This window comes from Pipistrellus hanaki (assembly GCF_964339955.1).
Source record: "Pipistrellus hanaki genome assembly, chromosome: 10".
Taxonomy (NCBI): domain Eukaryota; kingdom Metazoa; phylum Chordata; class Mammalia; order Chiroptera; family Vespertilionidae; genus Pipistrellus; species Pipistrellus hanaki.
The window spans coordinates 34,858,167-34,882,427 of NC_140512.1; the positions used below are offsets into that span (position 1 = coordinate 34,858,167).

The 24,261-nt window shown below is 39.9% G+C and overlaps 1 protein-coding gene and 1 long non-coding RNA gene across 3 annotated transcripts; one reads left to right on the forward strand and one right to left on the reverse strand.

Annotated features, from left to right (window-relative positions):
- Nucleotides 1-2,968: 2,968 nt before the first annotated feature.
- On the forward strand, nucleotides 2,969-19,701 carry TMEM106B (transmembrane protein 106B). 2 transcript variants are annotated; one of them, XM_084896467.1, is made up of 8 exons: nucleotides 2,969-3,152; nucleotides 6,427-6,648; nucleotides 9,485-9,548; nucleotides 11,690-11,849; nucleotides 13,502-13,642; nucleotides 14,399-14,448; nucleotides 16,818-16,871; nucleotides 18,000-19,701. In XM_084896467.1, the coding sequence occupies exons 2-8, from the start codon at nucleotides 6,429-6,431 to the stop codon at nucleotides 18,136-18,138; spliced, it is 828 nt and encodes a 275-aa protein (XP_084752593.1). In that variant the 5' UTR covers nucleotides 2,969-3,152; nucleotides 6,427-6,428; the 3' UTR covers nucleotides 18,139-19,701. The 2 variants fall into 2 exon arrangements, with proteins under 2 accessions (XP_084752593.1, XP_084752594.1); XM_084896468.1 differs by having other exon boundaries at nucleotides 3,046-3,152; nucleotides 6,472-6,648.
- Nucleotides 19,702-20,748: 1,047 nt separating this feature from the next.
- LOC311628893 lies at nucleotides 20,749-21,028 on the reverse strand. Its single transcript, XR_014796094.1, has 2 exons — nucleotides 20,926-21,028; nucleotides 20,749-20,891 (listed from the first exon to the last, which is right to left on the reverse strand). It is a non-coding gene; the product is annotated as an uncharacterized lncRNA (long non-coding RNA).
- Nucleotides 21,029-24,261: the final 3,233 nt, after the last annotated feature.

The window sequence follows — 24,261 nt, forward strand, 5'->3', positions numbered from 1 at the left end:
GAACCTCCAGGCTGGAAGATGAAGTAATGTGATGAGAAAGAAAAGTTCATATAATACTTTTTCTAAGTATGAATTTTTTATTTTTTATTGAAGCATTGTTACATATAATGAATTGAAAATCCTAACTGTTCAATTAAATGAGTTTGGGCAGTTGCATGAAACCTTTTAACTATTGTCAAAGCCAAAGAACATTTATATAACCCCAGAAAGTTCCTTTTCCCCATTTCCTGTCCATTTCTACCTTTATCTGAGCCAATTACTTTCCAATTTAACCATATATTAGTTTTGCCTTTTCTTGGAATTCATGTAAATGGAAACACATTGTGATTGTATACATTTTTTTTTTTTTACATTTAGACTTTTGTACAAAATGTTCTTGAGATTCATCATGTTGCTTTATCAGTAGTTTATTGTTTATTGCTGACTAGTATTCCATATGAATTGTATGTCCTTTGATGGATATTTGTTGGGTGTTTTGCAGTCTTCTCTCTCTTTCTGTGCCTCTGTAGAATTCTCTCCATCCTGTTGCCCTGCCCCAGCCCTCAGAGGGTTGCTCAGAACACCTAACAAAGGCCTGGACTCCTCAAAGGGATTGTTCCATCCTGACTCTCACAGCTAATTTTGGGCACTTAAGGCCTTTGGGACAGAGTTGGAGGGTGGGTGCAGAAGACTCACTCTGGACTGGAGCTCCAAGCGCATGTAATCTAGCATTCCAACCCACACACAGCCATTCAACATTTGGATGGTCTCCTATCACCTGTTTGTGGTGCATTCATGTAAGAAAAGTTACTTGATGTACCATAAACTGTTCTGTAGGAAATGAAAGAAACTATCATTCTTTCTTCTCTTAGCTCTCACTACCTTCTGGATTTAAATTTATGAATGTTTATTTGTGCCCAGTTCTGATCATTTTTAATTGATTTTAACAAAACTTTTCTGGTTTGTGCTTGTTGTGAAGTGGAGTAAGTCTCTTGTAACCTTATAAATCCTGATTGGTCTCTTTTATTTTTATTTTATAACCGTTTCAGGATACCTCTTCCAGGGTTCCTGGGCCGAATTCTCCTCTATTAGGTAGTAGTGACAATCACTTACTAAAATATTAAAAGTACTCCTTTTCTCCCCTTCCCACTTCCTTACTGATTGTTCTCCTTCGCATTGGCATAAGGAAAAGCCACTGGACCCCACTGTGACTTTTCTAACTGGCCTTGTTTCTTATTCCCAGATTCTCTCACTCCAGTCATGCTTTCCTTTTTCTCTATCTATGCTTAGGGTTGCAGGCTCCATCCCCAGTGTAGAGGCAGCCGATCAATGATTCTCTTGGGCCTCCCTCTACTTTGAGAACAATTTTGACCTTTTGTAGGAAACATAAAGGTCCTTGGTTTATTAAGCTCCATTTTTGGATTAGTAGCTTCCATACGTGTACTATTCAAACATTTTGCCTGGATCCTTAACTTGCATTATGGTGTCTGTTTCTTCAGGGTTTTACACACTGTTTTAAGGATGGCCCCGCCAGCATGGCTCAGTGGTTAAGGTTGAACGGGGCCAGGGGTCCTCAAACTATTTAAAGTGGGGGCCAGATCACGGTCCCTCAGAGAGCTGGAGGGCCGGACTATATGAACTACTAATTCCTACTGTAACACCTTGGCTGCGCTCACTGCCCAAAAAACCTGGCGGGCCGGATCAGACTCCTCTGCGGGCCGCATGTGGCCCGCGGGCCGTAGTTTGAAGACCCCTGGTTCAGTCAATGAGCCAGGAGGTCACAGTTAAGATTCCCAGCCCCCGATTGCCGCTGGATCCCCAGTAGGGGGTGTGCAGGAGGCAGGTGATCAATGATTCTTCTCATCTTTGGTGTTTCTATCTCTCCTCCCTTCTTCTCTGGTAGCAGTAAAAATGTTTTGTTTTGTTTTTTTTTTTTAAAGAATGGCCTCTTCCTGAAACTTTTTTCTTTAATTCTAACCATCCAATCTAACCCTGCAATCTGGCAGTATTACATCCCAAATGGACTGACCTTTTGGATTTGGCAAACTGCCTCGCTGAACACATAAAACTTGCCTATCATTCTCTAACTTCAGCTACAGTTATGGCCTCCGAAGAAAAAGAAAAAAAAAATTGTGATTTACTGTCTCACCTTAGATTGCTGTTCTGATCATATTAACTCATAACCTTAAGCTATAAATACAGGAGCTACTAGTCAAGATACAAATACTAGAATAGGCTTCTTAAATCCATGAAATGTCCAACTTCCTGAAAGCCATGAGTCCCGTCTGTGCTCAACAGTTACCCCCTGCATTTCACTTAACCCTCAGAACAACTGTGTAATGTTGTTATTCTCATTTTTTCTAACCTTTGATGCGCTGAGCAAAGCAGCCCAGGGTACACCGATGCCTGGAAGCACTGGGCCCGCCCACTCCTGCCAACCAGCCACCGAGGAGGGAGAGGGCGGGGCGGGGGACGCCAAGTGCAAAACCAACCTAAGCCCAAACCGAAGAGAGCAAAAACTGGACTCCCTCCTGCTTACATCTTCCTTCCACGGAACAAGAGGCTCTAAGTTAAACTAAGTGCGACTTCATTACATTAAATTACATTAAGACAGACGTGAGCCCATCGTCCAGCTCATCCCCCGCCCAGCGCCGTGATGGTCCTGGTCCAGGTCCACTCCCGGGCCAGGACCAGAAGCCGGCTCAGCGGAGGGCTACGACAGCGAGGGCACAAAGTTTTTCCCCTTTGCAAAGGGAAACGGCCTCACCGGGGTATGGAGGATGGAGTAATACTGTTATTTTTAAATTTCCTAGGGCCCGGCAGCCCATGTTTACCTTTCAGTCTTGGGAGACCAAGGTAACAAATGCACGCGCGCATCTGCGCGGCGGCGGCGCTTCGGGGTCGAGCCGGCGGGGGCACGGCGCAGGCGCAGGCGCAGGCGCGGGGCACGTCCGGGCCGCGCACGCCCAGGAGCGCGCTCTGCGCAGGCGCGGGCGCAGGTCGCCACAGGCCCGGCGTCAGCTGATCCGGTGCTCGCATCGCTCCGTCCCCTGCTCCGCGGCGGCCCTGCTGCAGCCAGCGGCTCCCGCCCGGGCAGCCTGACCGCGGGCTCGGCGACCCTGTCCTCCGGCCCGTCCGCGCCGGAGGGAGCAGCTCGGGACCCCCCAGCGCCGGTGAGCGACCCCCGCTGCGCGGCCCAGGTACCCTTCCGGCGCGGAGGGAGGGGAGACGCCGCGCAGCTGGGCCGGCCGGCCGGGCGGCGGGGGAGGAGCTCGGGGCTGTGTTGTTGTTGGAGGATGTGGTGCCACCACCTCCTCCCACCCGGACCCGGACCCGGACCCGGACCCGGACCCGGACCCAGAGATCGGAACCCAGACCCAGAGACCGGGACCCAGACACTGGGACCCGAACCCAGACCCAGACCCAGACCCCGATCCAGACCGTGACGCCCGGGGTTGATTCCACGCCCCCACAGCTTGGGAGGCCGCTGGTGTTGCTGTTTCTGAGTTTTCCTTGCACTGTTGGCTGGGTCTTAATTTTAACCTTTCCCGAGGAGACTGTAGGCTGGGTTTTGTTTTATCTGTGTGACGTTAAAGGAAGGCACTGGCTTCCTTCGTTATCGAAGGAAATTACGATCCATTTAAATTGGATGAACGGCTGTCTTTCTTTTTTTTTTTTTTCCTTTCTCTCTCTTTATACCGAGTCTGAGTTCCAGTTTGGTTTTCAGTAAATTAAAAGGCTGCGATAAGACAAACAAACAACACTTGGAGCACACAGAAGAGAAGGGGGCTTAGAATCTCTCTATACGCCAACCAGCCTCCAGGAAAAAAAGTGCTTAAGTTTATAAGGGTTCTGAGGAAAATTGAGCAAGAAGTGTGGGGATGCCCAGTACCATTAGCCTTGAAACAAACACCTTTTTTTTTTTTTTTTTTTTTTTAATTTCATTGATTTCAGAGAGGAAGGGGTGAGGTCAAGAGAGAGAGAGATAAACATAAACATCAATATCAGTGATGAGAGAGAATCACTGATCACCTGCCTCCTGCACGCCCCACACGGGATAGAGCCTGCAACCAGCATTGGACTGTGACCTCCTGGTTCATAGGTTGAGCTGAGCCATGCCTGAGGCATGCAGGCAGGGCAAACACACACACACATCTATCAAGGCAACTGTTAGAAGAGGTCCAGACAGAGCCACTGGCTTTGCCTTCTGTGTCTTTCTCTCCTGAGACATATCTGTGCCTGGCAAGTATTGGCTTGGCTGGGATCTAATGTCATTGAAACAAATCAAGAGAAGATAATGCATTTGTACAAGTCATAAATTATGTTTTTGAACTTATAAAAATGGCTTTAAATTTATACTTAACTTTCCCCACGTTATTTTTGACACTGTTATGCTAAAATTTTGAAAGTGATGTTTTGTATGGGTAAGTTATCCTATATAATAAAGAGGTAATATGCAAATTAACAATCATGCCATCATAAGATGGCTGCCTATGGCCAGGCTGACAGGGGGGTTAGTGAGGGATGACCAAATGACTGAACAAGCAGACTGCATGGGATGACCAGGCCAGCAGGGCGGTTAGTGAGGGCTGGCAAGAGGGGGGCAATTAGGAGCAACCAGGCCGATGGGGGGCAGTAAGAGGCAATCAGGCTGGCAGAGGGGAGGCAGTTAGTGGCAACCAGGCTGGCAGGATGAGAGTGCAACAAGGCCAGAAGGAGGGGCAGTTGGAGGTGATTAGGCTGAGGGGGGGGGGGGCAGTGAGAGGCGACTAGACCAGCAGTGGGGGCAGTAGGGGGGGGGGGACCAGGCTGGCGGGAGGTGGGGCAATTAGGAGCGACCAGGCAGGCAGGCAGGTGAGTGATTAGGAGCCAGTGGTCCAGGATTGTGAGAGGGATGTCCGGGGATCTGGCCTAAACCGCAATTGGACATACCCCAAGGGATCCCAGATTGGAGAAGGTGCAGGCTGGGCTGAGAGAACCCCCTCATCCCCCATGCATGAATTTTGTGCTCTGGGCCTCTAGTATTCAATATTTTGAAATGCTCCTTTCATAATTTTAACTCTGCCAACTGCTGAATGAGAGAAAAACATGTAGAATTTGGTTTTTGAGTTATTTTTGTTGCAAGTGTTTAAATGTTTAAAGCAAAGAAATGTGTGGATGAGAGGGATTGTAAATTTTATTTATCACAAAGGAGCATGAATTTTAAAAGATTGAAAAATACTACTTTGAATTTGCTTGGTGATACCTATTTGTTATCTGCCCAAAGAAACTTTTGCCTTTGGTGCTTATTGGTTTAAAGCAGGGGTCTTCAAACTACGGCCTGCGGGCCACATGCAGCCCCCAGGGGAGTCTGATCCTGCCCGCCAGGTTTTTTGGGCAGTGAGCGCAGCCAAGGTGTTACAGTAGGAATTAGTAGTTCATATAGTCCGGCCCTCCAGCTCTCTGAGGGACCGTGATCTAGCCCCCACTTTAAAAAGTTTGAGGACCCCTGGTTTAAAGGCAATATGTGTTTGTGTTTTATTCTAAGAAATGTGAAGCCCACATTACTTTTCAGAGAACCCAGAGAAAGTATGTTAAATTGTAATGTTGTTTGAAAGTCCATTCTCATCACAAGTCTGATATGATATTATTTCATAGCTATGGGGCCCAGTGCACAAATTCATGCACCTTGAAAGGAACTGTGGACTGCAAGGCTGCGGTGGGCACAGGGGCAGGTCTTGGCCCATCCTCCACAACCCCATCCAGCCCCCTCCACCACGGCCCCGGGCCCCTGTCTGCCAGCAACCCCACCGCCTCTTCCACGTGCTAATGGCACCAGCCCCACTCTCACCCGCTGGTGGCACAGAGCAATTGGGGCCAGCGCCATCAGCAGGTGCAAGCAGTGACTGCTGCCCCGATTGCCTCTCGGGAGCAGGGAGAGGTGGAGAAGCCCTGAGGGGCAATTGGGGCCAGCAGCTGCCGCTCACACCCACTGATGACACTGAGCAGCAGGCAGGACCACAGCACACAGGAGCAAAGAATTTTCAGTAACCATCAGAGCCTTGCCCCGGTGACAGCAACCGGTCCCCTGCCTTGGTGGGCCACGCTTCCCCCCTTCTACTCCACCATCCTGCCACGGCTGATGTCTGCCATGTTCCCTGCATGTCCCCTCGTGGTCAGCACACATCATAGCGACCAGTTGTCCCACTGTTCAGTCTATTTGCATATTAGGGTTTTATATATATATAGATATTTTGATAAACACTTTTGGACTCAAGTAAATGGCTTCATTGTTTCAGACATTACTTTGATTGAATATAATTCTAATTCCCAAAGTAGTCTGTCTGAATGTTTGAACATTCCCCTGAAGTTTTCTAAGTTAATTAGATTGGTATAAATGTTTTATAAGGTTCTTGCTTGTATATGTTTTGTGTTTGAAGTTTATTATAAATTACTCTTTTTCTTTAGACATGGGAAAGTCCTTTTCTCATTTGCCTTTGCATTCAACTAAAGATGATGCTTATGGTGGAGTCGCATCAACTGAAAACATGAGGAACGGACTGGTCAGTAATGAAGTCCATAATGAAGATGGGAGAAGTGGAGATGTCTCTCAGTTTCCCTATGTGGAGTTTACGGGAAGAGACAGCGTCACCTGCCCCACTTGTCAAGGAACAGGAAGAATTCCTAGGGGTATGTGCCTTGTTTCCCTTTAAAGAATGATTTCAGGCATTGGCACAAGAGGAACTAATTGCATGAAGGAGGATGGTATATGATGATGAGTCAAATAGGAAAAAAGAATATCAATTTGTGGAATATCATAGAAATCAGAGGGAAATAATTCCTGTGTGCTGTTTCCAAGCTATAGAAATAGGAAAGTACGTTTGCGCCCCTCTCGCGATCTGCTTGGTTAGAGTTGACAATGTGACTCTGGAGAAGCCCCAAGGAAAGGGCAGGGTGGCAGTAGGAGGTCTAGCAGTCTCTGATAGATGCCTTGGGTTGGGAAAGTTTATATTTGAGTTGGCCTTTGAGTGTGATGATTTTTATCTTTGCAGTGGTAGTGACCGAGAATAAAAGGATTATTTCCGTTGAAGGGATTAATGTACCAGACTAGGGGAGGGGAAGATTACCCTGATATGTTTTTTGAAGTATGGCCAATGGGCTTTTTTGGCAACTAGAAGTGGATAGTGGGAAATCAAGGATGACTACAAAGGTATTTTTTTGTCTGAGCAACTGGAAGAATGAACTAGTTATTAGGATTGAGAAAAGGCTTGAAGGTGTGTATGTCAGGAGAGAGCTCAGTTTTAGTTATGTATGTTTGGAGATGCATATTTGACACCTACGTGGATATGTGCAATAGGAAGTTATAATGAGGGCCTGGAATTCAAGTGCAACGTGTAGGCTGGAGTCAGCAGTATACAGGTGATACTTAAAGCTGAGATGGATGAGGGTGTTATAGGATAGTAAGAAAGTATGAAAATTCTAGGACGAGCGAAATAGGGAAACTAAACAGATAGTTAAACAGCAGTTTGCAGCCACCTAGTAAATCCTATCTTCCCTAAATAAGGACACTTAAGAGTAAGTTGTTTGTAGTTCTCCCCAACCAGAGGGTAATAGCTTAAATGACCCTACTCAGGGAGGCAGGTAACAGAAATCCAATTAGTGCCACTTGCCAACCAGACCCAAGGACAGACAGATTAAGAGAATAAATCTCATTTTGGTACATTAGCATAAAGCTAATGGATATTCTACTGATCCTCCCTTAAGGACTTTCCTAAATGTCCAGCCTTTAAAACCCCATGAAAAGAAAGGTCCTAGCAGACCATGCCATTCTCTTCCCGCACAGGCATGAGGTCCCTAAACTCTAAGGGACCCTATGAGACTTGCAACCAGGGGAGAAATGGGCTGCAGCGTTTTGTCCCAGGTTAACCCCTGAGCCTGTCTCCAAGGCCCCCTTTTCTCTTACTTCCCAGTGAGCCAAGGCAGCCCAGCCTAGGCTCTCCAGTTGCTTCTTCTATGTATGCCCTTCCTTGTTGCTAATTGTGTTTTTGCTACCGTCAGTAAATTCTTGCTTGCTCTTCTGTACTTTGTCTCTTGATTAAAACCTTTCCTTTAATACGTTAAGCGACATGTCAGTCACCGGTGACTGGCACTATACTTTCCGTCCGGACCTCATCAGTCACTGGTGCCGACAGCATATCGGTGAAATCAGATATCTCAGGCTAAATGGAAAGGAAGACAAAACAGGCTTGGCACTTAATGTGTTAAGAAGATAAGAACCAAGGTCTTGTAGTCTCACAGGTAACAAGAGCAACAAGTTCAGCATTGTGGAATAAAAAGCTCTAGCACTGAACCCTTGAGCATTACATTTTGAGGTCAGTGACATGAGAAAGAATTAGCAGACACTGACAGAGCAGCTAGTGTAGAAGGAGGAAATCTGTATTTGGTGTCCTAGAAGGTAAATGTGGAACATATACAAAGGAGAAAAATTGATGGACTGTGTTAAATATTACTGATAGATCAATTAATGTGAGGACTAAGAACTGACCATTGGATTTGGTGTTGTAAAGACCATTGGATTTGGAATCGGGTACATAGGAGGAGGAGCGGTTATATAGGGGAAAGATAGTTTTTGCATTGAGTTTTACTGTGTAAAAAGGAGTGAAGTAGTATAGCTGGAGGGTACTGTGAGGTCAGGAGAGGGATTTTTATAAGATGGAGTGAATAATATTTGGAGAGAATGATCCACAGAGAAAGCATGCAGGAGCTGGGAGAATTATTAGACCTGTGCATCTGGCTATTCTTAGTAACAGGAGAGAAGGTTTATGTGTGGACACAGTAGTAGATAGTTTAGGTACATGTGGTGGTGGGAGCTTGCGAAAGTTCTGTTTGCTACATCCTGAGCTCAGAGTGAGTATGGGGAAGAAGATACTGATGTTTCAAAAAAACTTGATGTTATGAAATGGTGGTCTTGGTATGTCAGGTTGAGAGTGTGAACTAAGGAAATTAGTATGGTTGTTGGTATCATTAAGGGCTACTTGAAATTAGTGATCTAAAATCAGATCAGTGAGTATAGTTGGATGTTTTTCTCTCTCACATTTAACTGTGGATATAGGCACAGTAGCTAAGGGTTGGTTTTAACCAGGATTGTAATTTGTAATTTAGCTAAATGAATACCAAGATGCAATAATATATATAAAGACATATTCAGTAGATAGATAGATAGATAGATAGATAGATTATATGTGGGTGTGTTGGGAGTACTCTAAATGAGGGGAAAGTTATGGAGGGTCTGGAAGGAACAATTGAAGCATTATGGAAAGCTTTAAAAGAGAATTTAACTTAGGTGCTCTAATGGTTAATACAAAGATCAAAGTTGTATAATTTCTGAAGATTTTGAGAGCAGTTTACTAAAGGAATGTGATGAGAACCACATGATATTTTGGTCTTTCCAAACTAGACTTTGTTGAGCAGTCACTACATTTTTAATTAACTATGTTAATAAATTTTAAACTTCTTTAACACTTAGGGCAAGAAAACCAGCTGGTGGCATTGATCCCATATAGTGATCAGAGATTAAGACCAAGAAGAACGTAAGTGATTATACTCATAAAAATGTGGCAAATTGTTTTGCTGTATGGTTTTTGTTTTGTTTTGTTTGTTTGTTTTTTTTTTTGGGGGGGTTGCTTTTCAAATTATCTGTATTAATAAAAGGATAACATGCTAATTAGACCAGGTCGACTAGACACCTTCTGGTAGTCCTGCCTTCCTTCCAGACAAAGCCATGGTGTCAGGGGCCAAGGCAGAGGCGGTTAGGGGTGATCAGGCCAGCAGTAGGAAGCAGTTAGGGAGCTGATCAGGCTGGCGGGGGAGGGTAGTTAGGGGCAATCAGGCCTGCAGGTAGAGATATTAGGGGTGATCAGGCTGACAAGCGGTTAGGAGCCAGTAGTCCTGGATTGCGAGAGAGATCCTGGATTGGAGAGGGTGCAGGCTGGGCTGAGGGACCTCCCGTCCACTTCCCTGGTGCATGAATTTTGTGCACCGGGCCACTAGCTAACACTATTAAAAGGGGAAAATGCTATCAGATTGTTAAGTAATGCTCTCATATGCTTTTATATCATAAAAAAAAAAAAAAAGATTCCTAGTTGGGGTAAAGTCTTAAAAGCAGCATAGTATCTGAATCTTCTCAAATCCATTTATTAAAACAGACAAACTTAAATTAATAGTAGGGAACACACACAGAGAAAACATGTTTACTTTTTTTAAATGGGTATTCCCACTAGCCACAGGATAAAAATGGGTATTCAAACCATGATGACAGCAAAGACTTAACATATTGAACAGCTGTGTGGAAATTGTGAATGGAAGCAAATAGAGTTCCTAAGATTCCCAATGCCACTAATACCCAAAGCAAATACCTTGCCTATAAGAAGAGGATCCCACTCAGAAGACTTTCAGCAAATACCTCTGAGAATAACCTGTTAACATAGGAGTGCTCCTCACGCTCCAGCGTGGAGAGAGTGCGAAAAAGGCCACAGAGATCCATTAAGGGACCATGAAAAGATCAGAGTGGACTGGCCCTCAAAGACCTGAGGGAAACTGGATAAAACCTCTTACAGAAAGGACAGGCTCATCCTGAGAAGAACCTGCTGGGGATAGGGTCCAGTTTATAAAGGGGAGGACAGGTTCAGTCACTAGAGAAATAGTCTCAAAACTATAGAATTGGATATTCATACTGGCCATTTTTTAATACCTTTTATAACAACAGAGAATGGCTATAAACTTGAAATTGATAAGCCGTGTTGATATCTCATTGTTTTAAGAGCTTCCAAAGTAGTTATTGATGAGTAGCCACTTTAGGAAATCACAGTGGCAGAATTCACATGTGAAAATTCTGCCTTGGGGAATTCAAGAGGAGGTCTTGAAATCTATATATTTTTAAATCTCCCTGTCTTGATTTGAATGTGCAGCCCAGTTTGGGAGTCACTGCAGTTATGTTATATGTGTAATAAGCCTGAAATCCCAGTCTCTGATAAGGTAAATTGTAGAGGGCCGCTTGGGAAGGCACATGGGCAATTTTCCTTAATTATCATCAGCTGAACTCATGGCATAGGCAGAGCCACACCTTGGGAACATGTTTCCCAAGATGGTGGACATGTTGTCAGGTTGGCCTTCATATCAGTCCAGGTGTCAGCAGGGGCGGGACTAGAAATGTAAATCCAGGCATGCTAAGGCCTACTTAAGAATTCAAATAAGTTGGTGTTACTTCCTGGTATTGGGGGTATAAAATAAATGCACTGTGATGGGTTGTTGTCATTGTCTTCCTGCCCCTCCAGCAGAGAGAATGGTGGCCCACCCAGCTCCCAGATTTAAATCTATCTCTGTGTCTTCTCTCTTTATTTCTAATATTTCTCAATCCTTGCCCGCCTCCACTTAGAACTGGTTCATTCATCTCTCTTTCCGTGCGGGACAGGGAAAGGGAGATCCCTGCCATGTCTGGCTCCCGCCACATCAGGCCCCTGCAGTAAATACATCTTTTAAGGAAAACATTTCAGTACTTAGTAGACTCAGACCCAAGCCTACTCAGTACTTTAATAATGTAAAAAGTTGATAAAATACATTTTATACAGCTAGCATAATAGGGGGAAAACTCAGGTTGAAAATATCCTCTCTAAATGTTTCATTGTGTAATTTTTGGTGCACATATATTTAAATACTCCAATTTCTTTTTCAGAAAACTGTATGTGATGGCTTCTGTGTTTGTCTGTCTGCTGATTTCTGGATTGGCTGTGTTTTTCCTTTTCCCTCGTTCTATCGACGTGAAATACATTGGTGTCAAATCAGCGTACGTCGGTTATGACGATGAAAAGCGTACAATATATTTAAATATCACAGTAAGTAAAACTTTATCTTAAAAATAGTTTACTTCATTCTTTTATGATGTTAAGCAGTACCTTTGTCCTTGTTGAGAGAAGATTAAATGTGATGCTGGTCAGCTTGCTTCTCTGTCATTTCTGGTTCTGCTGAAAGTGGTGAATAGTAAATACGGTCAGTTGTGTATGCAAAATCATTTAGCATTTGAAGATGCCTTTGGGAGGACAAATGAATTAAACAATTAATTGCTACCAAAAAATCCTGTATAATAGAGAGCTAATATGCAAATGGCCATCACGCCCTCATACCATCACACTGTAACAGCTCAGACACTCAACACTGGGGAGAGAGGAATGGGGACCAGTCAGACTGTGGCCTGGGAGAGGGACGAGCCGCTTGCCCCGCAGTCCTGGGTGCCAGCAGCTGCACCTGCACCTGCGACTTGGGAGAGGAACAAGCCGCATGCTCCATGGTCCCGGGCACCAGTGGCTGTGCCTGCGCTTGTGGCCCAGCTCAGGAGAGGGAAAAGCCACCCGCCCCACGATCCCCGGCGCCAGCGCCTGTGGCTGCAGCCTGGGAGAGGGATAAGCTGCCCGCCATGGTCCCCTGCAGCTGTGGCCAGCCCAGGCAAAACTGGCCTGGGTCCTGGGTTCTTACAGACAGCCAGAGGGAGGGAAGCCCGGGTTCTGGGTGCCTATGACTAGCCGGAGGAGGGAACCCTGGGTCCCGGGTGCGGGGCATAAGTGGTTAGGGGCGATCAGGCCAGCAAGGGAGCAGTTATGGGTGGTCAGGCCGGTAGGGGAGCAGGTAGGGGTGATCAGGCAGGCTGGCAGAAGTGGTTAGGGATGATGAGGCGAGCAGGCAGAAGTGGTTAGGGGTGATGAGGCAGGCAGGCAGAAGTGGTTAGGGGTGATGGGGCGGGCAGGCAGAAGTGGTTAGCGGTGATCAGGCGGGCAGGCAGGTGAGTGACTAGGAGCCAGCAGTCCCAGATTGCAAGAGGCAGTTAGACATCCCCCAGGGGTCCCAGATTGGAGAGGGTGCAGACCAGGCACCGGGCCTCTAGTCTGTGTATATCTGTTTACTTTTCAACATTTGTTTCTGAATTTGAGACAGTTGTGAATTAGAATTTAAAAAGTTGGATCTAGTGTTACCCAAGTATAGAAGTAATGCACCTTTATCTTTGTCCAACCCAGACTTAAATCTTTTCCATTTTTTCTCCATGGTGACCTGATAAAAATTTCAATTTGTGTATAATATAAAATACCAATTTCTTTTAAACCAAATTTATTTTAAAGTGCTGCTAAATGGCCATATTTGTATTTATTAGAATTAGAAATAACTTTAACATTTAATAAACATTTAGATGAAATTTAAAAATTATTTTTATTGAATTTTTGCTAATGCCACAAATACCTTTTCTAACATTTTCAGCCTGTACCATTTCTGGGCCTTTTTTTTTTTTTTTAACACTATTGTAGCATATTCAATACATTGTACTCATACATAAAACCAAAAAATTGGTTCATTTGATATTCTTTGACATTTTTGTTAAAACTTTTATTCTAATAATGAAGCATGGCCACAACTGAAGTCATTTTTATTAGTTTGAGTACATCTTCCTTTTGCTTATTTTCAGATAACTTACATGTTTTCTGCCTCCTTGCTTTTGCAGAACACGCTAAATATAACAAACAATAACTATTATGCTGTTGAAGTTGAAAACATCACTGCACAAGTTCAGTTTTCAAAAACAGTTATTGGAAAGTCACGCTTAAACAACATAACAAACATTGGTCCATTGGATATGAGACAGGTAAGCTTCAGTCATGAAATTCTTTGAAGAAGTTAAATGAGTCACAACTTTATCGTACTACCTTAAAGGAAGTGGGGGTTTCCTCAAAAACTGGACTTTGAAATGTGTCCCATCTATAATAAAAAAAAGCATAATATACTAATTAGACTGGACAGCCGAACAACCTTCTGGATGTCCTTCTGGTTGACCTTCTGGATAAAGCTGGGGCTGCTAGAGCCAAGGCAAGCCGCCAGGCTGCAAAGGCTGCGCCCCTTGCACGAATTTCGTGTATCGGCCTCTAGTGAATGTCCTATAAAATAGAAGGGTAATATGCAAATTGACCCTAACAGCAGAGCGACTGCTGGACCAGTCACTATGAGGCACACTGATCACCTCTTGGTCCCTTTCCCCGCCAGCTGGCTGCCATTACCCTATGGCCACCCTTAGCAGGAGTGGGGCCCATGAGCAGGCAGGAACAGCCAACCTCTCCATTCTTACCCCCAGCCATCAGGCATCGATCACCCCTTGGCGAGCGGGAACTGGGGCTGAGTAGTGGGGCCAGCTGAGGCAGCTGGGAAAGATGGCCCTGGTTGCAGGCCAGGCCTAGGGACTGCCCGTACATGAATTTTGTGTGTCGGGAGCCTCTAGTATAAGAGTAAGTCTTAGCATCAGACTCGTAAAGGGAGATTTCTGAATTCTTGGAAGTTATGAAATGTATCTGAAATGTTTGATTATTGATCCAATTCTCTCTGTTTATTTTTATTTTTTGCCTTTCAGATTGATTATACAGTACCTACTATCATAGCAGAGGAAATGAGTTATATGTAGTAAGTTCTGATTTTTATTTTTCTCTCATTAAATTATAAAATATGAATTAAATATGTATGTATTTTATCTCCCATAATCTTAGCAGTCACAAGACCACATTTTGGAATATTCCTTCGGGCTTCTGCTTATCTCTGTTTTCCTCTTCTCCCTTTTCAACGTACTTGACATTTATGTGCAACACCTGATTTTTTTTTTTTTTAATTAAGATCATATATACAGTGTCACTTTATGTTTGCTATTTTAAAATCATATTCTCATATATTCTATTATTTGTTGATGTTTTATTATAGGAAGATTTATAATGCTAATACAGTCAAGCCTCATTTCTCAAATGTTTCTCATCTCAAATAATTCTGTTCTCAACCCAGTTCACAGAAAAAAAAAATATGGGTTCTTAAAGTAAACCAAACTTTGGTTTTCAATGTTCATGCTGATACCTCAGCATGAAAAAAAAGTCTCTCTCAGGCAACTGGGAGAAAATATTTTTGTTGCAGGCTAAATCAACCATTAACACAATTTTAAAACAGAGAGAGGCTCAAGAGTGCTAATGGCCCTAGCTGATTTGGCTCAGTGGATAGAACTTAGGCCTGTGGATTAAAGAATCCCTGATTCCATTGCAGTCAAGAGTACCTGCCTGGGGGCAGGCTTGTTCTCCAGTAGGGGGCATGAAAATCAATGATGTTTTCACCTCTCTCCTTTCCTATCTCTCTAAAAATCAATAAAAAAACATTGGGAAAAGGTCAGAGCAGGCAGGAAAGGTCAATGGGGGGGAAAGGAGACATATATAATATTTTCAACAGCAAAGAATTTAAATTAAAAAGATTAAAAATATTAATAATAAAATATATAATGACATTTATATTTTAGGATAAGAAGGTAAAGAAGTTCTTTAAAAAAAATTGGGGCAGGGAAGAGTGCTAGTATTGCTGAGGGTGTGAAAGAAACAATGATTACAGGCAATTGAAGAGGTAGAAAAACTGATGTTGCTTTGGGTAAATAAAAAGCCATTAGCCACTGACAGCATTTCAGAGGCAATGATATATGAACAAGCAGACACTGCAGGCTGACCTCCCTGAAAGATACCCCTGGAACAAGTGCTGACAGTGATTCCTTTAAGGCCAGTAAGGGTGGTTTGATAAATGTAAGAAATAAAGTGTTTTGGGTTTTTTAGATTAAACAGTACATTTGACATGTACTCTGTGTAAGAAAGGTTAAAACAGGGAATCATTTGGGGTCTGGAATGGATTCATTTAATTTATATTATTCCTAATGGGGAAATGATTTGGGTTTTTAAACAAATTGCTTGTGGAACAAATTAAGTTTAAACTGATGTTCCACTTTAATGTATAATACTCTTGTCATTTTGTTGTTCTAAAACTTATAAATTGTTTCTAAATGATTACTTATTCTTGTTAAGTAAAACAGTGATAAATTTTTATCATCTATTAGCCTGATATAAAACTTCTGAACAATAAACTGATGAGTGAAATTTCAAAAGGTGAAAAGTAAAAGTAGGGGAGAGACAAATAGGGGCAGTATAGGCAGACATGGTGCAGCCACTGTGGAGAACAGTGTGGAGTTCCCTCAGAAAACTAAAAATGGAACTCCCATTTGACCCAGTGATCCCACTTCTAGAAACTGGAAACACCAACCAAAAAGGATATATGCACCCCTATGTTGATAGCAGCACAATTGATAATAGCTGAGATTTGGAAACAGCCTAAGTACCCATCTGCAGATGAGTGGATTAAGAAACTGTGGTACATCTACACAATGGAATACTGCGCTGCAGTAAAAAAGAAGGAACTCGTACCATTTGCAACAGCTTAGATGGTCCTGGAGAGCGTCATGCTAAGCAAAATAAGTCAGTTGGAGAAAGATAAATATCACATGATCTCATTTGTGGGAAATAATGAACAACATAACTGATGAACAAAAACTGATCCAGAGACAGAGAAGAATCATTCAGAGTGTCAAACCTCAGAGGGAAGGCAGGGGAAGGTGGGGGTAAGAGAGAGATCAAAGAATTTGTATACATGCATATAAGCCTAACCAGTGGACACAGACACAAGAGGTAAGGGCATGAGCAGAGGGGTGGGTTGCAATGTGGGAGTAGGACACATACATAATAACTTAATCAATTAAAAACAATTAAATTTTTAAAAAGTAAAAGTAAATTGCTCTGGCCTATGTGGTTGATCATCATCCATGCACTGAAAGGTCACCTGTTAATGAAAATATTAATCATTATGTGAGATAGAGGAAATGATCAACCAATACTGCTTACTTATTATATCTTAATAGTATCACTTAGCTTTAGCATAGGAAGAATTGTAATTAAACTTTTACGTTGTTTTCTCTTTAACAGTGACTTCTGTACACTGCCATCCATCAAAGTGCATAACATTGTTCTCATGATGCAGTGAGTATGAATTTTTTGAAAAAGACATTTCTTTGTATAAATTTCAGATTAATAAAATTGGCTTAGAGCAGCAATTTTTAACTGATATGCTCTGAGAATTTTTAAAGCATGCAATACCTGACTAGTCAGGGACAGTGACCTCTTTTCCCTTAGATTATAAAAAGTAAATAAATAACAGCCGACATAATATAGCCTTCTAGTGTGTATGCCCTGTCACAAACCATAAGTATATAGGTCATATAATAGAGTTGCATCTTATTGGTCATGTTGCATAAGTTTGCATCTGACATACTTTGAAGCAAAAAGGGTAGATAATCACTATTATTTTATTTTTTTATAAATCAAAATTATACCCTTTTTTTGATCAGCAAGTAAGTTTTTGGTGTGCTGCAGAATTTTAGTAACTAGATTATGTGTTCCATGAGCCGAAAAGGTTGAAAATCACTGACTTGGAGCATACACAGCATTTTTACAATGCCATCTCAATTGGGTTTTATGTCTTACAAGAGTGCTCTGATGTCCAATAACTATTATCCCATGATACAAATGAGGAGATGGGAGCTCAAGAAGTATTAGTACAGGATCACATGCTGCTGAATAGTGAACCTGGGCCTTGCAAGAACTCAGGAAAATGTCAGGGGTTGGGACAGAGGGGAGGACTGAACTTAGCCTCCAGTTCCTTGCTCCCTTTGGTAAATGATCATTAGTATTAGTGAGGAGAAATAACGTTACTGGTTTGTATATTGGGTGTTACCCTAAGCTGTTAAAACATTGTAGGTTATAGGTTTGGAATTTGGGCCATGAGCCTAACATTTGATGAACCCTTTTTCTATAACGATGATTTTTAATAGTATGATGAACTTTCGCTATATTTTTAACTAAAGATAGGTGTTTTTTTAAAAAAAAATTACATTTGTTGTATATAATTATTTGGATAGGGTTTGCTCAGCCAGCATTCCTGTTGTCTGTTGGGAAAATATTTCCTAAGAGACCCATTTCCAGAATATGAAGCTGTCATCAATCAAATCTCTCTCTGAAGAGAATTTTAATTTCTAAAAGTATTCTCAATTGAGAAAACTTTTATATATGTAACTATTCAGTGTTTCTCCACATCTATTTTATTTTTAGAGTCACTGTGACAACAACATACTTCGGACACTCTGAACAGATATCCCAGGAGAGGTACCAGTACGTTGACTGTGGAAGGAACACGACTTACCACCTGGGCCAGTCTGAGTACCTGAATGTCCTTCAGCCACAACAGTGAAAGCTGGACGAGATGCAGCTAGAGAAGAAGAAACAGTATTGATTTTTTTTTTTTTTTATCCTCACCTGAGGATATTTTTCTATTGATGTTTAGAGAGAGTCAGAGGGGGAGAGACACAGAGAAACATTGATGTTTAGAGAGACATGGGGTCGGGGATTTAGCCTGCAACTGAGGTATGTGCCCTTGACCAACACACAGTCTACTGAGCCACACTGGCTAGGGCCCTATTATTTTTTAAACTCTGAAGGATGACGGACTTACTTTCTGAAAGGGGATCTTATATTGAACAACCTAAATTTTATACTACTCTCTATTTACAGCACTCTATACAGCTAAAAGTATGTGGACTTGCAAGTCTCTGCAGCTCTCTACTCCCAAGTACATGACAGTGGTACCAGGAACTTTACTTAAATCTAAGGTTTCTGATTGGTTTTCTTCTCCCCGCTACCACCACACCCCTTAACCCCTACTCCCCAAAGGTGGAAACTCAGACTTTCCCTACAGGAAAATAAATATTTAAGGTTCACAGCTCCAATCACTACTGAAAACATAAGTTTGGTAATGAATATAATTCAAAAAAATTTATTTCTGAAAGATTTTATAGACTTATTTACTGATAGTTTATGCATTATGAAAGACTTTTAAGGACCAACCGTTTTTCCTATTTTATAATTCCCATTGCTACAAGGAAGTATTTCATCTATATGGTATAGTCATTTATCTTTTCACTAAACATTTTTGGTTTTTCATTTGTTGAAATTCTACTCATTTGCATTTTTTTGTCCATTTTATTTCAAGCCAGTGCTTGAATAACACAAATTAACCAAAATAATCTTTGCAAAATTCTATACCTAAAATTTTTAAAGTCTCTAAATGTTTCACTTGTCTTTTCATTTTAGTTACAGTTTTGTGAAATTTTGGTATAATCTTCAAATATAATTAATGTATAATATTGTAAATAAATTGCATGGCTTTTATACAGCTTTAATGTCAAGTGATACAGATTCAAAAGAAAGATATCCATAAAAATAAAATTAGAAATGAAATTCAGAAACCTATAGAATGTTAATATATCTCCATTTACATATTAGATCAGGCATAAAGTAAATTTTAAATAAAATATTTTGATGCTCCATTTCTTTTTTAATATTGCTTTTCATACTAAAAATTGTGAAGATACTTTTCATAATTCCTAGGTACCCACATTATCAATTTTATGAATGCTTTGAGATAGAAATTCCTTTGGTTGAAATTATCTAAGAAATCCTGTCAATGAATGAAAGTGGCTATATCAAAATAAAATCTATATTATGCTTTTAAATATTTAATCACTTTGCACATTACATGGATATCATGCCTCTAGCAGTTACATTTTTAAGGTTTTCTACTTGTGGTTTGAATTTTATTTAAAATCGTTTTCAAGTGTAAATTATTGACTTATTCACTTTGTTGTTTTATACTTTCAATACCACTTACCAACTGGGCTTTTTGCCTTTTTACTTATTAAGGTCTAAGTACCTTTTAAATACATACCACTAAGTGTAGGGGCTGACTACGCTATTCAAAAAAAGAGGGAGGGGCGACTTGATTGATATCTTTCTGTTGCCTCGAAACAAGAATAAGGCTCCCCTCATTAGACACCTACCCCGAAGTGTCTCACTTAAGTCTGAAACATTATTATTAATCAGTCTGACTCAATTCTGAAACATTTATTAAATTATTTATATTAATAACTAATTATTGAATTATTAATTACTATGAAGCCCTCCTTTCTAACTATTTGTCATCCCTTAATTTATTGCTAACTTAATCCAGTGTTACTGCTAAACTAAAATCAGCTCTTCATATTTATTATGGACTTCTGGTCAAACCCAATCTTTTTAAGTTTTTTTCCTTAGTTTTTTACTACTCTCATTCTTGAAATCCCACACTTCTCTAGTACTGATTCTATTTGTATTTTTCAAATCATTGTCATTTCATTTTCCCTCATTCTCTTCTGACATCTTTTATTGAGTATTATCTAGACCCTCTTTGACCTTATAATTTCTACTCCCGTGACTTCAGCAATGCAATCATCTATATCAGATCTTCCAAATCTGTTTCCACATGCCTGACCGATTACCCATCCAGTTTCCCATGTAGCTAGTGACCTAGAGATACTAATATTTCAGTGACTGTGTATAAAACCAAACAGTGTTTTACAAAATCTTATTTTTTGTTTTTTTCTCATCTTGTCCTCTTGTCCTGTTTCCTTCAAAATCACATTCATTTCTTCAGAATCATCCTTCAGATATGTCTTCTGCAAAAATCCTAATTTATTTTCTTACTTTGTATCTTACAACCTTGGAAAACTATATAGTGTAAATTAAATGGATTTTTCTGTTGATTTGTGCTTCTAAAATTCTTTTGGATTCATAGTATCTAAACTTACAATACCTACTTTCTGTGAGTTTAAGTCAGAAAAAAAACAGTAGAATTTAAAATAAGTACTTAAAAAAAAAGGTAGTAGAGAAATAAAGATCACCTATGACTGCTTTCAGAGTGGGTTAAGTAACTACCAGAATAAGCCTAAAACAGCAGGCTATAAATTAATAACATTACAGAAGCACATTCTGGTAAGGCCGAATTATAGCCTTTTTTTTTTTTTTAATCTGGGAAGAATAAATGAGGCTTATCTTTTCTTAGGTCATTGTCTGAGGTAATTTTTTACATGATAATAGAATAGGTATCAGTGCATTTTTTTTCAAAATGCTCTCAAACCTTATCCAAAGGACATGGTAAAGATACTGCATATTTTTTTCTGGTAATTCCAAGGATAACTTTCTCTTAAATTACACCTTTAATAGCCTGGCCATTCTAACAAGGTATAATACTATAACAAGCCCGTGTGTGTGGCTATTACATGTATATACCCTGTGTCCTTTTCAGAGCACTTTCATAGGTTTTTCTTAGGTGATTTACCGCAGCCCTGTGAGTTAGACAGAAGAGGGCAGGATCCTCCTCTTTTGGAACAGGAAGAAGAGGCATGGAGAAGTTGAGGGACATGCTAAACTTGATACATTTAGTAAATACTTTGGGCCAGACATAGTTTTTCTGTCTCCTATATCTGTGCTTTGTCATTTAAAATATCCATTGGAAATGTCATTGACTCAAGTTAGTATGATCAAAAATTAGAGGAACTGTTCACATGCTTAATAGTCACACTCAAAAATAATATTGATGTACTGTGGTTTAGTACCTGGAATATTTTAAATGGGAAATTAACACCAATAAAATATTTTGGACCATAATCTATAGCTTAATGGTTTTTGTAAAATTTAGTACTTGATCATTCCAAAAAAGATATGACATGTCATCAGAGTAGACTATTTATAAGTAATAGAGGTTTTTTGAGATTTTAAATATGAACAGTATGAAAACATTAGATACCAGACCAATTACTTGAAATTGCTAAAATGGTTACTATATAATAAATAACATGTAAATGACTTTTTATTTGTGTAAAGTTTTTCTATGCCTTTTTTTGTTTAGGACAATGAGTTAATTATTTTTTCTAAAGATTCATGACAAAATAAAATTCAAAAAAGCAAAGAAAACTCACTTCAGATCTTTTGAATTGTAGTTTGGAAATGACACAGTACAGTGTTAGAATGTATAGGAAATGACTGCTAAAGCATGATGAAAGTAACCTAGGACACTTCAAATGTTAGTCTAATGAGTCCTTTGTGCTTCTTAGCCTTATTATTGCAATACTGGATATTTCATTGGAGGGCATGTCCCCAACTGTCTCCCATGCTATTTTTTGTTTTTGTTTTTTAATTAGGGTTCTTAATTCTTTATATAATGATTACATATTATTTGAAAATATACTTTGTTAGATACTTGACCCTTAAGTCACTGCTAGGTATAGCTAATATTTGTTACTTACTGTGTCACATACTGTATTAATCTTTTGTGTGTATTATGTTACTCAGAAGAGCTCTCTAAGGCGGACACTGTTGTAACCTCCCATTTTATATGAGAGAAAATTGAGTTTTAAGGAAGTTAAGAAATATAGTTAAGATTTTAAGTGGCAGATTCAAGATTTACAAGCCGTAACTCAAGCATTATTGCTCTTACAGTTAGCATATTTTCTTTCCAGTCTTTGAAAGTGATTGCAAAAATATATTGGTGGTTGTACTTACCATATAAAACTTTGAAGTGTTTGATAGTACAGTTGATCCTTGAACAATGAAGGGAAAGTTGGGGATGGAGACCAACCACATAGTTGATAATTGGCATATGCTAGTAAATACAGTCATCTGCATATGCTGATTTTCTTTTTCTTTTTTTCTTTTTTTTCTTTTTTTTTTTTATTGTGGCAGCACCACTCAGCCAGAAGTCAGCATTAGGGATGTCAAACTGACGGTTTAGTCCTGCTCCCTCCAGACCTAAGCCATTAGTCGGACATTCCCCAAGCACTCCTCTACTGTGAGAGGGCGCAGGCTGAGGGCCACCCCACCCCAGGTGCACCAATTTCATGCACCGGGCCTCCAGTTTGGATATAAATAGGCCTCTGCAGTCCAAACCTGTATTGTTCAAGGGTCAACTGTTTTCAAAAGTAATATTAGGAGACTTTATTATTTTGTAGATATTTGGTATAAAAATGCTTATCATTGATTTATAAATATATTTTTGTTAGGATTTATTTCTTTTAAAGGATGAAAAATTTTAAATTTAAAAATACGTATCAACCTTCTTTGATTAGCAGTATAAATTGACTTTCAAGCTATTAAGTTGCAAGCCAAAGGTGGTTACATTCGGTCATAACATCTTGAAAGCAGCAAATACTTGACTCACATTCACATAGAAATAATTAATTTGGTTTATCTTGTAAAAATATTTGAAATGAGATGTTTATCTTAAACTTTTATTTTAAGGGAAAAATGTGTTTGAGAAGATAGGGTTAAAAGACTGTTAAACATTATTTCTTTAAAAAATGTATTTTTACATGAAAACAATATATTTACAATGTTCTTGAAACAAAAATTTCACTTCTATATCCCAGATCGTCTTATTTTCAAAATAAACATTTTCATTTGTCAACTGAAATTTCTGATTAGAACTAATATTTGTGTATTTTTGTGTTTAGTCAGAATGTAAATTTCACAGTGGATTTTTTAAATTATCCTTAATTTGGAAGAAAGCAAATAATATGTTTATAAAAATTACTACTGGGGGGAAATGGTAATTTTAATTTTTTTAAAACTAATAATATGATTGGTTATGTTTGTAGTTCATTTTACATGTGTTTAGCACAGACTATAAGTTTAAAAATATACTATGTCTGTATTGATCCAAAAAATATTTCATAAATTAATATAACAAATGTCAAGTTTTTCATAGCTAAATCTAATTCTTCTAGAAGGAAATTGTTGCCTTCTGTTTAATTACATTAAATGAAATGTGTTTAAATGCGTTCAGCATATTTTGTATACTAAAAAAAAAACGACAACAAAAGGGATTAGTATTGAGCCAATGGCCAAGAGGTAATATTACTACCATGTAGACTGTTACAGTGTAACTTGTTTCACTTCCCCCAGAATTTTAGAAACTAGAAGTCTGGGAGATGCAGCATCAGCTGTAGTTGGGTGATTCATCTTAAAATTACTGTGTGACATGGAGCATATATGCCAACTTGCAAAACATGCATAAGTTCATTGTGTAATGGTTTGTTTTAGGCATGAGATATCAGCAAGCCACATCTTGTGTGTTTTGTCTTACATTTCTTTGTAGAACTAAATTACATGAGATTTTGGAAAATAATTTGAAATGCTTGCTGACTTGACCTCCCTGGTCAAATATTTGAATGATGGCATTACTGGGTAGATTCTAACCCATGATTCTAATTATGGAATAAAGAGTACTATAGATATGAGACTGTGTATAGGGTACTTTTTGTATTATACATTAGCCTCCATCATAGACTTAATTAAATTTCAAGTCCAGCAGTTAACTATTATTGCTGTTCATGTAACAAAACATGCTTATGATAGTAAAATGTGAAGTGCCCCCCAAATGCTATTATTTTTAACTCACTTGTAACTGTTAACTCTTGTAACTGTGTACAATACAATAAAATTT

Excerpts from the sequence above, each read along its gene's own strand:
- TMEM106B (XM_084896467.1), top strand. The coding sequence starts at position 6,429 with ATGGGAAAGTCCTTTTCTCATTTGCCTTTGCATTCAACTAAAGATGAT. Across the intron at positions 6,649-9,484 it reads AACAGGAAGAATTCCTAGGG|GGCAAGAAAACCAGCTGGTG; the intron begins GTATGTGCCTTG and ends TTTAACACTTAG. Across the intron at positions 9,549-11,689 it reads AGATTAAGACCAAGAAGAAC|AAAACTGTATGTGATGGCTT; the intron begins GTAAGTGATTAT and ends TTTCTTTTTCAG.